At 46.1% G+C, this 16,943-nt stretch overlaps 1 protein-coding gene across 1 annotated transcript in view; it reads left to right on the plus strand.

Moving 5' to 3' along the window:
- The window catches only part of Scarb2 (scavenger receptor class B member 2), a 36,202-nt gene that overhangs the window by 7,835 nt on the left and 11,424 nt on the right, over nucleotides 1-16,943 (plus strand). The window contains exons 2-6 of the mRNA XM_048364038.1: nucleotides 8,523-8,680; nucleotides 10,694-10,841; nucleotides 11,895-12,083; nucleotides 15,451-15,542; nucleotides 16,576-16,695. Of these exons, the coding sequence (XP_048219995.1) occupies nucleotides 8,523-8,680; nucleotides 10,694-10,841; nucleotides 11,895-12,083; nucleotides 15,451-15,542; nucleotides 16,576-16,695 (707 nt within the window). The remainder of the gene's footprint in view (nucleotides 1-8,522; nucleotides 8,681-10,693; nucleotides 10,842-11,894; nucleotides 12,084-15,450; nucleotides 15,543-16,575; nucleotides 16,696-16,943) is intronic.

Consider the following 16,943-nt stretch of genomic DNA (forward strand, 5'->3'; position numbering starts at 1 on the left):
GTGGGACTTATAATCAAAACTAGTACACAGCCAAGGAAAAAGAAAAGCTATGTTAGGTGTTTGCTTTCTATTTCTAGAAGCATCTTTTGGTCTAGGCGTTGGCAGTCCTTGGCTTATTTAGGGGGTATTTAATTTACAGAGTGCGTCCCTTCTGTGAGGCAGAGGACTAAGAGCTGTGTATCTATGAGGACACAAAAACACAAATCCTGTTCTTGTAGACGTCTTAATCCACTTCAAAGCCTTGGCCTCTGGCTGCTTCACACTCTTGGAAATTATTGAAGACACCAAAGAGTTTACAATTTGGTGGATTATATCTGTTAATATTGATTCTATGAACGTTACAGCTATGGACATTTTGGGAATTGTTTCTGGTGATGCTTGGGGTTAAGCCCATACTTAGCAAGTGTGCTATCACTAGAGCCATGCCCCAGCCCAGGGGAAAAATTTAGAAAACAAGAGTAGACCAGAACATTCTCTGTCAGCCATCAGAGCAAGGGCATGTGCTACAAGTCAGGCCTCTGGAAAGCTCTACACTATGCTCACATAGGGGAGGAGAATTTGAAAAGGCACATGGTGTGTTAGTGTGTCTCTTAAGGAGCCTCCATACTGCTTCCAAGTTTACATTCCCACCAGCAGTATAGTAGTGGCTCCTTTTGGCCCACCAGCATCTGTTCTTGTAGGTTTTCTTGACAATGGCCATTCTAACGAGGGTGAAATGGAATCTTAGTGTTACTTAGATTTGCATTTCTTTTATGGCCAGGGATGGTAAATATTTCTTCACGTGTAGTAGTTAAATCGAGCTATTTAGCATCAAGGTTACATTTGTGTGTGGTGAGAACACTGAAAGTCTACTTGGCTATAACAAGTAAAGCACTCATATGCTATATTGTGGTGTACGAGGAATCTCTTGAACTCACTCTTTGTGTCTAACTGAAGCTCTGTGTATTTTGACACCACCGCCTCTGGCCCCTACCCTGTGCTGGGCCTTGACTTCAGAGCCTCCCTCTTTTGCTTGGCTTTCCCTACAACCTGAGCCACAGCTCCACATCTGGCTTTTTGCTAGCTGGAGATAAGAATCTTCCGGGCTTTCCTGCACTGGCTGGTGGTTTCGTATCACCATCCTCAGAGCTCAGCCTCCAGGACAGGTAGGATCTAGCCATGAGTCACCCGTGCCCAGCAACCTTGTAGTGCTAATAGAGAAGAAAAAGAACGAGGGGAAGAGGAGTCATGGGTGTAAGTAGGTAGATGAGGAATGCATCGTGAAGTTCAGCTTTAAGAGATACCATCGTAACCGAGCAGCTGGTCAGATGAGGAGCCTGAGCCGGCTCCGCGGGAACCTGGGCCTGTTCCCGGTCACCGGCCTGTGTGTTCCTGTTTCCAACCCGCCTTTCTCACTACTGCGTTGCTCACGCCCACTCTCGCCCACTCTCGCCATCCCTGGTTTTCTCACTTCCTATATTTTAGTTTCCTGTGGTTAGTTTCTTTTTGCTCTTTTGTGTTTCTTTGTGTGCTTATTGTGCTGGCACTGGGATTTAAATTTAGGGCCTGGGTATTTTCCTTAATTTTTCCCCCCCCAGGCTAGCACTCTACCACCTGAGCCACAGCTCCACCTCTAGCTTTTTGTTGGTTAATTAGAGATAAGAGTCTCTTAGGCTTTCCTGCCTGGGCTAGCTTGGAACCTCAATCCTCAGGTCTCAGCCTCCTGAGTAGCTCAGGTTACAGGTGTGAGCCACTGGCAATACATTTGCCATCACCTAGAACCTTAAAACATATTCTGTTCGTGGTTGGATCATTGTAGGAGGGTTTGGAAATGATTATTCTGCCATGTGACCCTCTAGATCCTCATCAGTGAACTCAGGATCTCATTAGCTATAATTATAACAGTTCCAAGGAAGCAAGATGAGCTCATAAAAACAGTAATGGGGCTGGGAATGTGGCCTGTGGTAGAGTGCTTACCTAGCATAGAAGCCCTGAGTTAGATTCCTTAGCGCCACATATACAGAAAAAGCCGAAGTGGCGCTGTGGCTCAACTGGCAGAGTGCTAGCCTTGAGCAAGAAGAAGCCAGGGACAGTGCCCAGGCCCTGAGTTCAAGCCCCAGGAAAAAAAAATAGTGGCAAAAATAGTAAAATAAAATAGTGACTATAACATTGCACATGGTGTCACATGCCTGTAATCCTAGAACTTGAGAAGCTGAGGCAGGGTTGTGGGCTTGATACCAGGCTGGGCTACATAGTGAGATCCTGTTCATCTCACCCTAAAATAATAATAATAATAATAATAATAATAATAATAATGTGAATGCTAATACATTTGTTTCTAAGTGAAAAAAAGGTCAGAGAATGAGGATAGATTGTTGGTCCCATTATATCTTTAGTGCAACACTGACTGAATACATATAAGTAGTAAAAATTTATTTAATTTCAACAATCTAGATTTTGCCTTCCTTCCTTCCTTCCTTCCAGTCCTGGGACTTGAACTTAGGGCCTGAGCATTGTCCCTGGCTTCTTTCTGCTCAAGGCTAGCACTCTGCCACTTGAGCCACAGCGCCACTTCTGGTCTTTTCTGTGTATGTGGTGCTAAGGAATCAAACCCAGGGCTTCACGTATGCAAGGCAAGAACTCTACCACTAGGCCATATTCCCAGCCTGATTTTTTTAATATTTAAAAAAAAAAAAGCAAACCAACTGGTGTCTTGTGTTTGTTGTGTGTTAGCCAGTCTAGTGAGGACCATGAACAGGATTTGGCCAGGTACTCAAAGTTGGTCTGCACTATCCCTGGATGAATGTTGATTATTGGTTGGCCACATGGATGCTTAAGTTGTGATTATTAAGTAGCCCTCCGTTGACCTTGAAGAGCAGCTAGCAGTGCCCTTGAGTCCTGACTTTCCCTGAAAGTACTGCTGGTTCCCATCAAGCCTCGTGCGAATCCCGACGTGTTTATTTTTATCACTTGGAGGCGGCTCAGACCCGCGCAGCCAGTTCCCTTCCTGTGGGTGCTGTTGGCCTGTGTTGGAGGTCATGTGCCTTGTTGTGTCAGCGCTCAGCAGCCAACGCACGTCTGACCCATCCCATCTGCCCAGCAACGCGGACCCCTGTGCTCAGCTCAGCCAGCTCTGGTCTGACTGCTTTCTAGTCAGTCAGCTTTCTCTCTTCTCAGGTTTGGATTTACACCCCGAGTCTTGTGCATGGTAGGTTTCCCTTCCTTCCTTCCTTCCTTCTTTCCTTCCTTCCTTCCTTCCTTCCTTCTTTCCCTCCCTCCCTCCCTCCCTCCCTCCCTTCCCTTCCTTCCCTCCCTTCCCTTCCTTCCCTCCCTCCCTCCCTCCCTCCCTCTCTCCCTCCCTCCCTCTCTCCTTTCTTTTTCCAGTCCTGGGCCTTGGACTCAGGGCCTGAGCACTGTCCCTGGCTTCTTTTTGCTCAAGGCTAGCACTCTGCCACTTGGGCCACAGTGCAACTTCCAACTTTTTCTATATATGTGGTGCTAAGGAATTGAACCCAGGGCTTCATGCATGCTAGGCAAGCGCTCTACCGCTAAGCCACATTCCCAGCCCTAGGTAACTGTTTCTGAACTGTAAATAAATGGAACCACATAGTCAATGAAAAGATTTATGCCAATAGAAGATTTTATTAATTTTTATTTTAGACCAGTCTCATTTCATACATGATGAAAAACAAACACTTTTCTAATGATCTAAGATACCCCTTTGCTATTCAACTAGCAAAATGGTCAAAAAAATCTTTGAGAGACTGTGAGACTAGGCTAAAGTTGTTTTTTTTTTTTATGAAAACAACAAAGAACAATTTTAATAGGTAAATTGGTGTTTTCACTATATGGACAGAGGGAACCATAATTAGCCATTGAAATGAGCATCCTCAAAAATACACTATCCAAAGAAGTCAAGGCTTTTGATATGTTTTGGCACAACAAATGTAAGTTATTTATCCAAGCATGGAATCAATCATATACCAAGTACGTAAAATTATCATAAGAAATGCAAACTATATGCTGCATTTAAAATAATCAAGGCTAAAGTTGTTTTTTGTACCATGCTTTCTGGAAGCAACTTGGCAACATTTAAGGTTCATGAGTTCCTAAAAACTTTGACCCAATAATTCTAATCCTAAAAATCCATTCTAAGAAATTAATCAATGACTTGGACAGAGATTTGAAGAACATTTACTACAGTATAACACATGTCCAATAGTCAGAGAATGATTAAATACATTGATTTATCAGTGTAGAGTAGATAAATATACAGACATTAAAATAGTATTCTTATACAGGTATTTTATAAACACTTAAATATGTATTTATTATAATAATTATAAATATAAATGTAAGTATTTTAAAGATAACTATATTTTTATTTTATTTTTTGTGTTAGTACTGGGGCTTGAACTCAGGGCCTAAGCATTATTCCTTAGATTTTTCACTCAAGGCTAGTGCTGTACTACATGTGCTGTAACTGCACATGGTGTTTGATGGTAAATTGGTGATAAGAGTCTCATGGACTTTCCTGCCCAGGCTTTGCACTATGAGCCTCAGATCTCAGCTTCCTAAGTAGCTAGGATTGTAAGCATGAGCCACCATAAAATAGTATCTTTTTAACTTTAATAAAGAGGATAATCACTTATAAGAGATGAATGCAAAGCAAACCCTTGATGACAGGAACCCGTGTACCCTGTCTGGGTGTGGTGGCCCAGGTCTGTAATCCCAGCCCTTCAGAGGTGAGGCTGGAGGATGGCTAGTTCCACGCCAGCCAGCCTGAGGTACACCCAGCGGAATCCTGTGTCAAAACAGAACAAAACCAAACCCAAAGGGCACATCACAGGACCTCGGTTTTGTTCAAAATCACATATATCCGGGTAGTTTAAAAACCAGAGGGGAAATAAGCTCACATGTCATGGATTGCAAAGAATCAAGGTTGTGTTTCTCCTTCTCTTTCCTCTATTGGCTGAAATTCAGAAAGCGCCACCCCAAGTCACATTGGGAACCGGACTTGAGACCTCTGCCGCTGTGTTCCTCTGTGTAGCTCGGCAAGTCCGGCGGGTTCCCAGGTCCTGTCTGGCGGCCACCTCCCCCACCCTTCCCGCTCGCCCAGCCCTCAGTGACAGGCCCAGTTGTCCCCAGCCATGGCTCCAGGTTCGGGCTGGCACAGGGCAGCTGGAGGGGGACACTGGCTCCTGTGTCTGGAGGAATGAATGACTTCCTGTGCCAGACATTCTCCAGGCTGGAGGCTAAGGTTATTATTGGTTAGTCCTTCCTTTTGTCTGTCCTTCCTTTGTAGGGCCAGCTCCTGGACGGCCAGAGAACCTGGAGCAGAAACCAGAAGTTTCCATCACAATGGGTCTCTCTTTTGTGACCTGCAGCTAATGTGCTTTCTCTGGTTAGCTTAGTGGTGCATGGATGGGGGGGGGGAGCACTGGGTCAGATCCTCGCTCACTTCCTCACGTGTGTGAGCACTGGACTGCGATGTGACACAGCTGCCCCACTTTCCTCTCCTCAAGAGACAAGCGTGACTCCGCACAAGGGTCAGAGGCCAGCTGCGTTCTCGCCATAGTGTCGTGGCTCCTCTGACCAGGGTGGCTAAATAAAACAGACGCTATCTAGTTAAACCTAGGTGAATAGCAAGTCGTTTTCAGTGAGAGTGTGTTTCCTGCCGTATTCCTGGTCCACTTCAGCTGCTAGACGCTGCCTTGTCACTTGTATCCTTCCCTGACACGCTGAGTTTGTAATTACTAGGACGCGAGTCGCAGACTCTCTTCCACGTGGTGGGATGCACACACACGGGCTTGGTCACGTTCCACACACGGATTTGGGGGGGCCTTGATTTCGTGGCCTGCTTTTGTGGCTCAGCAGGAAAGTCTGCACCCTTTCCTTACCTGCACACATGGGACTTCTTTTCTTTTCTCTTTCTTCCCTTTCTTTTCGCCTTTAGATTCTATGACTGATAAAAAAAAATAGGAATTCTTGTTTTTCAGGCCCTGTGTGAAGGCTCAGAGCCACGTACCTAACGCCCCAGGGAGCAGCACAGTGAAGCAGTGGTGGCGGCAATGCCTTCAGAGAGGAAAGGCAGAGGCAGAGAGAACAAACGTGCGACTGCTCTGGGAACGCTGGCCGCTGGCTTGACAGCTTCCTTCTGTTCTCTCGTTTCTCTTCTCCTTGTGAGCTTACACACACACACACACACACACACACACACACACACACACACACACACACACACCCCAGCTTCGGGTCTACTCTGGGATCTATAGTTTCTTGACATATATCCTGCCAGGTGCTGTAGAGGAAACGTTCCCCATTTAAGGCCACAGCTCCACTTCTGCCCTTTTTGGCTGGCACATTGGGGGTTCGCCTCGTGGACTTTCGTGCCCAGGCTAGCTTCAAACCAGAATCCTTAGATCTCAGCCCCCTAAGCAGTGAGGAGGATTATAGGTATGAGTGGGTTTTATTATTGTGGTGGTTGTTTGTTCTCTTTGTTGTTTTTTTTTATGTTAAGGTAGTGTTTTCCTTCGCTTCCCTCATTGCAAGTCGACCAAGTGTTTGTCTCTTCTCCGAGTTGGAGGTCAGGCTATTTATAGAGACGGAACAGTGGATTACGCTCCTTCTGGAAATGGTTTTGCCCTACTTCTTTCCGGAAACTCTCCCACCTATCTTGGATTCTCGGTTGCCCAAGAGCTGACTGCAAACCACACGAGCTGTAACTTGAGTGATGACCCTTCAGTCTAACTCACACTTGCTGATTCTCTTGAGGTTCACAGTTTGGAGGTGACGCGTCACGCCTAAACGGGACCCCAAGCGCTCTCTCCCTCAAATTCCGCACGCGTGGTGACGCTTGTCGGGAGGCAGCCCCGCTCGGGACGGGGTGGACCTCCGGGGGAGGCTTTCTGGTCGCAGATCCCTCCCTCTCTCTCCTACCCTACCCACCCCGCACCCTGATCTCCCCAGCCTGGTTAATGCCTCCCTATACGAGGAACGCTTACTGACACTTGAGACTCCTGGAGAGGCCGTCACCAGAGCTTTCTCTTGCCTGCCCCTCTCCCGGGGATCGTCCTGAAGTCGCCCTTCCTTGCCTGTGAGAGTTGGCGTGTCGTGGACAATCCTGGCCACTGTGCCCTGTGACCTGTGTTGCGTTCACACAGGAAGATGTTTTCGGTTCTGTGGGCGTAAATGAGATCTGTCTCGTGGATGTGAGCTGGCTACAGAGGAGGCAGGCATTGAATGAGGCGGTGCTGGCTGAGTCTCATAGGACGGAACTCGATGGCTCTGTCATCGTATGCCAATACTGGGATTTGAACTCAGGGCCTCTGCTTTCCCTTGGCTTTTTTTTTCCTCCAAACTATACCACTTGAGCCATACCTCTGAAGATAAGAGTCCCACAGGTTTCCTGCCTGGGATGAGCCAGGAGCCTCCGAATCTCTGAGGAACTAGAATTACAGGTGTAAGCCACTGTCACCCAATGAATAAAGTACTTTTGTTAGCAGAAGCAAAATTCATAAACTATTGCTTTTCGTTTTTGAGATTAAAGATTGAGTCTGAGCTTGTATCGCATGTTACTGGGCTAGGCCCATGTCCTAGGGGTAGAGCACTTGCCTAGCATGCGCAAGGCTCCGCGTTCTGCCCGTGACCTAAAAAAATAACGATGACCGTGGTTGATAGACCTGAAGGGAGTGAGAAGAAATGGAAATAAAACCGCAGCCTCTCCCCTTGCAGGATAAATGGGAGCCTGATGGTGGATTGTGGAGGTCGGCTGTTTTCCCGACACTCCAGAAGCAGCCACTCCTAACCTGCAGGCAGGGCTTCGCGGTATTTCTTTTCCTGACGCTGTCAGGACATGGGTGTAGCTATCTGTCTACCCTGATGTATTCTACACCTCACGGTGTGTGGAAAATGTCAGAGTTTGAAAGGACCGAAGAACTTATTTGTGAAAGAAAAATCACCTCCGAATAATGAACCTCAAGAGAATCAGCAAATGGAAATGAACCTGGCTAATCTCCTTGGTTAAACTTTCCTCCTTTGACTGAGTCTATTCCTCTGGCTTTCATAACCTTTATAATAACAATTTTAAAAAATAAAAATAGGGGCTGGGAATATGGCCTAGTGGCAAGAGTGGCTGCCTCGTATACATGAAGCCCTGGGTTCGATTCCCCAGCACCACATATATAGAAAATGGCCAGAAGTGGCGCTGTGGCTCAAGTGGCAGAGTGCTAGCCTTGAGCAAGAAGAAGCCAGGGACAGTGCTCAGGCCCTGAGTTCAAGCCCCTGGACTGGCAAAAAAATAAAACCAAAGCCAAGAAGGTCTGGTTTTACCACACCCAGTATCTGTCTATAACAGCCTTCCTTTAACACAAAGACCTACAGCTTCATAGAACCGAGGGCGAGTGTTAAAACATGATCTCTTGCTTGTCTGTGAACTCATTTAAGTCAGTGAGCTAGGCTGTCAGAGTGGGAAGTGCCCCTCCTAGGTCAGGTTCAAGTTCAAAGCCTTGCCTTTGTGTAAGTTTCCTTTTCTTTCCCTTTAGACGGTGGTGTTGCGGAATGGTACCGAGACCTTTGACACCTGGGAGAAGCCCCCTCTGCCTGTGTACACGCAGTTCTACTTCTTCAATGTCACCAACCCCGAGGAGATCCTCCGTGGAGAGAAGCCTTGGCTGGAAGAGGTGGGGCCGTACACCTACAGGTGAGCCCCGACCTCTTCTTGGCGCAGCGCGCGTGGGAGATGGGCCTCCTCAGTCAGCCCTGCCCCGCGGGCTTCCCGGACACCATGGGGGCTTCGCAGCAGGGAGGCAGTGGCATGGACTGGGCTGCCGCACATTCTATTCTGTCGAGAGCGTGGCGGCTTCCCCCTAAGTTACAGTTTTTAGATGAGGGATGGTTACAAGCAAGAGAAAGCACCTCTGGGTTACTTTGAGTAAGAAGGGGTCCTTCAAAGCTACTGTGAGCCACTCGAGTCCCCTGGATAGATGGACTGTGCTCAGGTCCCGCAGCATCTGCAGCTGATATGCCCACACAGCAGCTACCCAGTGCCCGGAGGAAGGGAGGAAGGGAGGTCAGGGCGACCACGGGAGAAAGACAACTGGACATTACACAGCTACAAGTACATGGCAGACATCTGCTAGTGTCCCACCGCATGGATGTGTGGACAGAACGGTGTCTGATCCGTTACGTGGTCCTTGGGAACCGGAAGGATGTGGAATTGTGTTCTTTCTCCTCGGGACACACATGTGGCTTTTGTCAAAGGCATTCACTGGTTTCAACTCTCACACATGATTAGTCTCTGTTTAGAGGGTCTGACCCAGAGGGAACGAGACAGTCTTCCTGCCCATCTGTGTACCATGTCCTGTGTGTATCAGTGGGATGCTAGTACTTATTCTATCCTGATGACAGACTTGTAAGGATTAAAGAAAGAAAATAAAATCATGTAGGCTAGTGCCCTTCTGCTATCAGAGCTGTGCTATTATAGAGCGTTCAGTGCTCTGCAGTACAGACTCATCTGTCCGTGTGTGTGTACTCACGCATGTGTGCCATGTGTGCGTGAGCACGCTAGCCCTGGGGCTTGAACTCGGCGTGGCCATTGCCTCTGAGCTTTTGTGCTCACGGCTAGCACTCTGCTACTTGAGTCACAGCTCCACTTCTGGCTTTCGGTGATGGATTAAAAAGTCTCACAGACGGGGCTGGGGATATGGCCTAGTGGCAAGAGCGCTTGCCTCATATACATGAAGCCCTGGGTTCGATTCCCCAGCACCACATATATGGAAAACGGCCAGAAGGGGTGCTGTGGCTCAGGTGGCAGAGTGCTAGCCTTGAGCAAAGAGAAGCCAGGGACAGTGCTCAGGCCCTGAGTCCAAGGCCCAGGACTGGCCAAAAAAAAAAAAAAAAAAGTCTCACAGACTTTGCTTCCCAGACTGGTTTGAAACTGTGATCCTCAGAACTCCTGGGTAGCTGGGATTACGAGTCACCAGTGCCTGGGAGGCCTCATTTTTCAAAATGAATTTTCGATTGAATTCAAGTTTGAAGTAAAGACATTAATTACTAAAGCTAAACACCAGACTGAACCTATGAACTAAAATAAAAACTTTGAAAACATTTCAAACTATAACCCAGAAAGAGTTTCTTGGCCTTAATTCCCTGGTCACAAGGCTCATGACTGAACTTCCCCTATCATGGAAGAGAAGAATGAAAATAACTGGTTTTTTTTTGAACAGTTGTTCTTGGGCTTCATTTCCTTCCCATAGCTTAGCTTTAATTTTCAGTGTTTTAGGACTCATTATCTTTAGTCTCTAAATAATTATTAAATTGGGAATGTTATTGAAAAATATACTTTGGAAAGTGGGAAGGGAGAGTGGTTGAGGGTGTGAGAGTGATTGGAGTATATTGCAAATCTGTGTGGAAGTGTAACAGCAAAATCCCCCTGTATAACTAATGTAATCTAGTACAACATAGGCAGGTGTATACACATATGCACGTGTATAGTATATGTGTATATGTGTGTACATATACGTCGTATATTGGGGCTGGAGACGTGGCTCAAGCGGTGGAGCTCCGGCAAGCAGGCAAGCCGAGCAAGATGAGACTTGCCCTAGTACCCAAAACAGAAAAGTGTGAAAATTTTAACTTTCATATTGACAAAAAGGGAAGGTCTTGCTTATTACAGTCGTGTCAATTTTCAAATAAAATAATCTTTTTCTCTTAGGGAAATCAGGAGCAAGGGCAATGTTCAGTTTGGAGACAACGGAACAACAATATCTGCCGTTAGCAATAAGGAATATGTTTTTGAACGAAATCAGTCTGTCGGAGACCCGAAAGTTGACTTAATTAGGACGATAAATATTCCTGTCATGGTAAGTTGGCATTGTAGTGCCGTGCTTGTGGCTTTTAGAAGGGGAAAAGATAAGGCTGTTGTGGTTTGACCTGACGAGGGAACTGTTCTGTGGTATCCATGCACACCTAGATAGACTGGGGTTGTGGTTCAGCGGTACAGAACTTGCACACATGGCTCTGTGTTTCCTAGCTAAGCTCTGATGGTCGACCAGGACCTAGAGAGTAGAGGTCAGATCCTGTTCATCCGGCTACCCATGCAGGAGGACACTTATGCCACCCTGTGGCTAATGATGCCATTGCACTTGCAAGAGCTTTCCCCCTGTGACAGGACATTCTGCAAATGACCATACTTGGCTCATACATCCAAAATATAATACATGAAAAGATAGTAAGTGAATAGTCGTATTCCTCTAAAAGCAGTTAGAGAAGAGTTCACTGTCGTGTGTGTGTGTGTGTGTGTGTGTGTGTTGAACTGCAGAGCCTGTGTGCTATATCTTAGCTTTATTGGCTAAACTGAGGCTCTACCACCTGAGCCACAACTCCACTTGTAGCTGTTTTGGTGGTTAATTGGAGATAAGAGTCTCATGGAAGCCAGGTGCTGATGGCTCACACCTGTAATCTTAGCTATTCGGGAGGCTGAGATCTGAGGATCGTGATTCAAAGCCAGCACTGGCAGGAAAGTGTGAGCCTTTTATCTCCAATAAACTACTCAGAAAAATCCAGAAGTGGTGCTGTGGCTCAAGTGGTAGAGCACTAGCCTTGAGCACAAAGAGGCTCAGAGACAGTACCCAGGCCTTGAGTTCAAGCCCCAGGATCAGCAGGAGAGAGAGAGAGAGAGAGAGACAGAGAGACAGAGAGAGAGACACAGAGAGAGAGACAGACAGACAAACAGACACAGACAGAAACACAGAGACAGAGAGGCTCATGGACGCTTCTGCCTGGGCTGGCTTCAAGCTGCAATCCTTAGCTCTCAGCCTCTGGGGTGACTAGAATTGGAGATGTGGGCCACAGCACCCCCACACTGGCTAGCTTTGGCGGGGGCAGTCCTGTGTGAACTTGTCTCTGCTCCTCAGACTGCCATAGAATGGTCCCAGAACCACTTCATCAGGGAGATCATCGAGGCCATGCTGAAAGCCTACGAGCAGAAGCTCTTCGTGATTCACACGGTTGATGAGTTACTCTGGGGATACAAAGATGAGATCCTGTCCCTCATCCATGTCTTCAGACCTGATATCTCCCCCAATTTTGGCCTGTTCTATGGGGTAAGTTGAGTTTTCTTTTCATACTTCTTTGTTCCTCTGACAGTGAGGGGAAGGACAGACACCCCATGTCAGATTTTACCTTAATTCTGGATTAAAGGAAAATCTCAATCCAGAAGATACCTAGAGATCTAGATGTCATGTAGAGTATATGAAATATAAGCAAGTGGTCTGGGAAACGAAATACAGAAGTAAAATGGATAGTTGGGAAGTAGACTCTTATTTTCAATTAACCACAAAAAGCCAGCAGTGGAGGGGCTGGGAATATGGCCTAGTGGCAAGAGTGTCTGCCTCGTATACATGAAGCCCTGGGTTCGATTCCCCAGCACCACATATATAGGAAACGGCCAGAAGCGGCGCTGTGGCTCAAGTGGCAGAGTGCTAGCCTTGAGCAAAAAGAAGCCAGGGACAGTGCTCAGGCCCTGAGGCCCAGGACTGGCCAAAAATAAAAAATAAAAAAAGCCAGCAGTGGAGGTATGGCTCAAGTGGTAGAGCGCACTAACCTTGAGTGGGGGAAAAAAAGAAATTGTAGTTATTTGGGGCTCCATTGATCCAAGGATCTTATTCTCAATGTAAATCCCTTAGTATCTCATTGTCTTCGGCAAAAGGAAATCATTGTAAACCTAACCCCAGGGGCATACAAAACTTAATAGTTATTCAAACAAAATTATAAGCAAGTTTTGAAAATTGTCTCTGTGACCTAGCTACTTAGAATGCAGAGATCTGAGGATCACAATTTGAAGCCAGCTGACTCTTATCTTCGATTAACCAAGAACCCAGAAGTGGAAGTAGAGCTGTGGCTTAAGTGATAAGAGTCCCGTCTTTGAGCAGAAAAGCTAAGGGATAATGCCCAGGGTCTGAGTGCAAGCCCCAGTATTGGCACGCGCGCACGTGCACACACACACACACACACACACTCCCTCTTAAGAGTGAAGGTTCTTTCTCAAGTTTAAATTTCAGAATGGAAATTGTCTATCCCTACATTGACTGTAGATGTTGAGATTGAAAGCGTCACCTATGGTCTCCTTGAACTGACATCCTTAGCAGATTGTCTCTGCGATCATCTCTCAGACAGCGCTCCACCAGGCACCGGTGGGACCATTCTCTCCAGGAATGTCAGGAAACACCCATCACTTTTCAGTGGGAAGCATCCATCCACAATTGCTTTCTTAGGGTTTTTTGGAGTTCCTTGTTTCCACCCAGCTTGGCCTGTTGTATCGAGATCTTCGCCCAATCCAAGCCACTCTTCTGGAAGTCATGTAATGTTACATTAGATTTCCAGTTCCCAAAGCAATTGTGCTGTTTCTCTCTTTCAGGCAATGGCAATGCCCTATGAAATGATTTTTCTCCCTTAGCTCTTTTTGTTGTTGTTGTCAGTCATGGGGCTTGAACTCTGGGCCTGAGCACCGTCCCTGAGCTCTTCAGCTCAAGGCCAGTGCTCTACCACTTTGAGCCACAGTGCCACTTCTGGTTTTCTGATGGTTAATTGGAGATAAGAGTCTCATGGACTTTCGTGCCTGGGCTAGCCTTGAGCTGCAATCTTCAGATCTCAGCCTCCTCAGTTCTCCCTTAACTCTTTAAGAAATAAACTTGGCTTTGTCTCATCAGTAAGTTGTACTGGTAACATTTAGGGAGCCAGGCTTAACTAAGGTTTAGAACACTAACAAATCCTCAATAATACTTTATTTTAGAGTAATGCTTACAAAAATTATTTTTATAATACTACTTTGTTTCTTCTTCCTGCAAATAAGACAGTAGTGAGCACATTCATTTTATTGGTTTATCTATCTGGATTGATAGAAAATATTTGGTAACTGTAGTTGTTAAATAAAAAAAAATTACAAAAAAAGAAGTGGAGGTCCTAAAAAAGTCTTCCCATCTCTCTTGTGCTGTGGCCAAACAGCTCAACACATGCCCCTCCCCCAAGTTTCATAGGAATGCAGCCCCCACCGAATTGGAGGAAGCACAGATCTCTTGGGAAACTGCTAGTAAGGACCTCCCTTCTACCTTCTAGAATGATGTCAGGAAGTGCAAAGGTTCCCTCAAGTTCACTTGGTCTCAGTGGCTTCAATCTACCTGCCAAGCAAATCACTCTCATGGTACCTACATATTTCTCAGCTACAGTTTAATTGTATCGCTTACATTTTTGCCTTTGAATCACTGAATTCATCAGAGTTAGAACCACCTTGGCTCACGGGGTTGTGAGAATTTCATGAGATAACTCATGCAAAAAAATTTGGAGCCAATACCAGGAATACTATAGATAATAATTAAGGAGGTAGGGGCTGGGGATATAGCCTAGTGGCAAGAGCACTTGCCTCGTATACATGAAGCCCTGGGTTCGATTCCCCAGCACCACATATACAGAAAATGGCCAGAAGTGGTGCTGTGGCTCAAGTGGCAGAGTGCTAGCCTTGAGCAAAAAGAAGCCAGGGACAGTGCTCAGGCCCTGAGTCCAAGGCCCAGGACTGGCCAAAAAAAAAAAAATAATAATAATAATTAAGGAGGTAGAATTTGTACTGTTTCCCAGATATCATGGCTTTGGCAGAATTTCTATGTTATAGTCTTGTGGTGGATTCTTTGCTCTCCAGAAAACTTCAGCTTTTGCCTTTTTAATTTTTTTTTTTTGCCAGTCCTGGGGCTTGGACTCAGGGCCTGAGCACTGTCCCTGGCTTCTTGTTGCTCAAGGTTAGCACTCTGCCACTTGAGCCACACATGAGCTACCTCTGGCTTCTTCTGTGTATGTGGTGCTGAGGAATTGAACCCAGGGCTTCATGCATACTAGGCAAGCACTCTACCACTCGGCTACATTCCCAGCCCTGCCTTTTTGTGTTTTTTTTTTTTTTAATTTATTTTTTGGCCAGTCCTGGGGCTTGAACTCAGGGCCTGGGCACTGTCCCTGGCTTCTTTTTGCTCAAGGCTAGCACTCTGCCACTGGAGCCACAGCACCACTTCTGGCTGTTTTCTATATATGTGGTGCTGGGGAATGGAACCAAGGGCTTTATGTATACAAGGCAAGCACTCTTGCCACTAGGGCATATTCCCAGCCCCTGCCTTTTTAATTTTTATGTTCTTTGTTTTGTTTTGTGCTGGTATCAAAGCTTGAATTCAAGGCACCATGCTCTCCTTCAGCTTTTTCACTTACAACTGGCATTCTACTGCTTGGAACTTGCTACCAGTCTAGCATTTTGCTGGTTAGTTGGAGATTAATCTAGGCTTCCAACCTCTCTCAGATCTCAGCCTCCTGAGTAGCTGGGATTCCAAATATGAGCTGCTTCTATCAAACATCTAGACTAGTGTTTGACCAAACAAGCTACACAAGGAAACGTAAAATTAATGACTGTAAACTAGCGTGTTCACTTATTTTCAGAAAAATGGATCCAATGATGGAAATTATGTTTTTCTAACTGGAGAAGACAGTTACCTTAACTTTACAAAGATTGTGGAGTGGAATGGAAAAAGGCAAGTCTAATATCTTGTTAATCTACGTGTTTTCATTTAAGCTGCATCTCCACCGTTGGACATTAGCTGAGTGGTAGGACAGATTTGGGAGGACTCCGTTCCCCATAGCTGTCCATCTTCCCACTGTGGCTCTCCATGGCAGAAGAGCCACGTGGTGCATCCTCAGGGCTCTGTTCCCATGGCCTGCTCATCCCCCAGAGCCCACCATTTGTTATGGTCATCTTTCAACGGAGGAATCTGGAGGGGACATAAGGATCCTGAGCTTGAGGTCCTCCTGCCTCAGCTCCCGAGTGCTGGGATTATACACACGCACCAGAATGCTCAGCGCGTGAGGTCAGGGCCTGAGCACTGTCCTTGGCTGCTGCTGCTTCTTTTTATTTTATTTTATTTTATTTTATTTTTTGCTCAAGGCTAGCCCTCTACCATTTGAGCCACAGTACCACTTCTGGCTTTTTCTGTTTATGTGGTGCTAAGGAATCGAACCCAGGGCTTCATGTATATGAGGCGAGCCCTTTACCACGAGGCCATATTCCCAGCCCCATAACCATTGTTTTTTAAAACTCCTTAAAAACACATTTTCGCTGCTGAGCTTTTAGTGAGCATGATGTCAACTCTGTATTGCTCTTTCTTATGATCCTAGAGAAGTTCCCCATTATTTTTGAAAAAACTCTGTTCAGAGGGTAGGGGAGTTAATGGTCTGTTATAAATATTAAAGAGCTGGACATGTCTATCCAGCCTCCCTTTGCTTCTGTCCTGTGTTAGGGATGCTAAACTGGGTTATGCTTCAAGAAGATCAATATTTCTAAACCTGTATGTTATGTATACTCTTTTAGAGGAAAGAAATAACATGTGAAGCTGTTATCTATATCAAAATTGATCTGGGGTCAGGATATACTTTTCTCCTGTTTTCTAATCCATAAGCACGCTGTTATCCTATGGATAACCAGCTGGTTACATCTGGGGAAGTCCTGGTCATCTCGGAGAATGTCAACTCCAGTTCAGTTGTCTTTCCTTGGGTGTTTGTCAAATGCAGGTCACTTGACTGGTGGAAGACAGATGCATGCAATATGATTAATGGAACAGATGGCGACTCCTTTCACCCGCTGATATCCAATGACGAGGTCCTCTATGTCTTCCCATCGGACTTCTGCAGGTAGGAGCCTTAATACTAAACAAGTATGAGTTGTTTTTTTTTTTTTTTTTTTTTTGCCCAGTCCTGGGCCCTGGACTCAGGGCCTGAGCACTGTCCCTGGCTTCTTTTGCTCAAGGCTAGCGCTCTGACACTTGAGCCACAGCGCCACTTCTGGCTGTGTTCTGTATATGTGGTGCTGGGGAATTGAACCAGGGCCTCATGTATACGAGGCAAGCACTCTTGCCGCTAGGCCATATCCCCAGCCCCCA

Source organism: Perognathus longimembris, chromosome 16 (genome assembly GCF_023159225.1).
Source record: "Perognathus longimembris pacificus isolate PPM17 chromosome 16, ASM2315922v1, whole genome shotgun sequence".
NCBI lineage: Eukaryota > Metazoa > Chordata > Mammalia > Rodentia > Heteromyidae > Perognathus > Perognathus longimembris.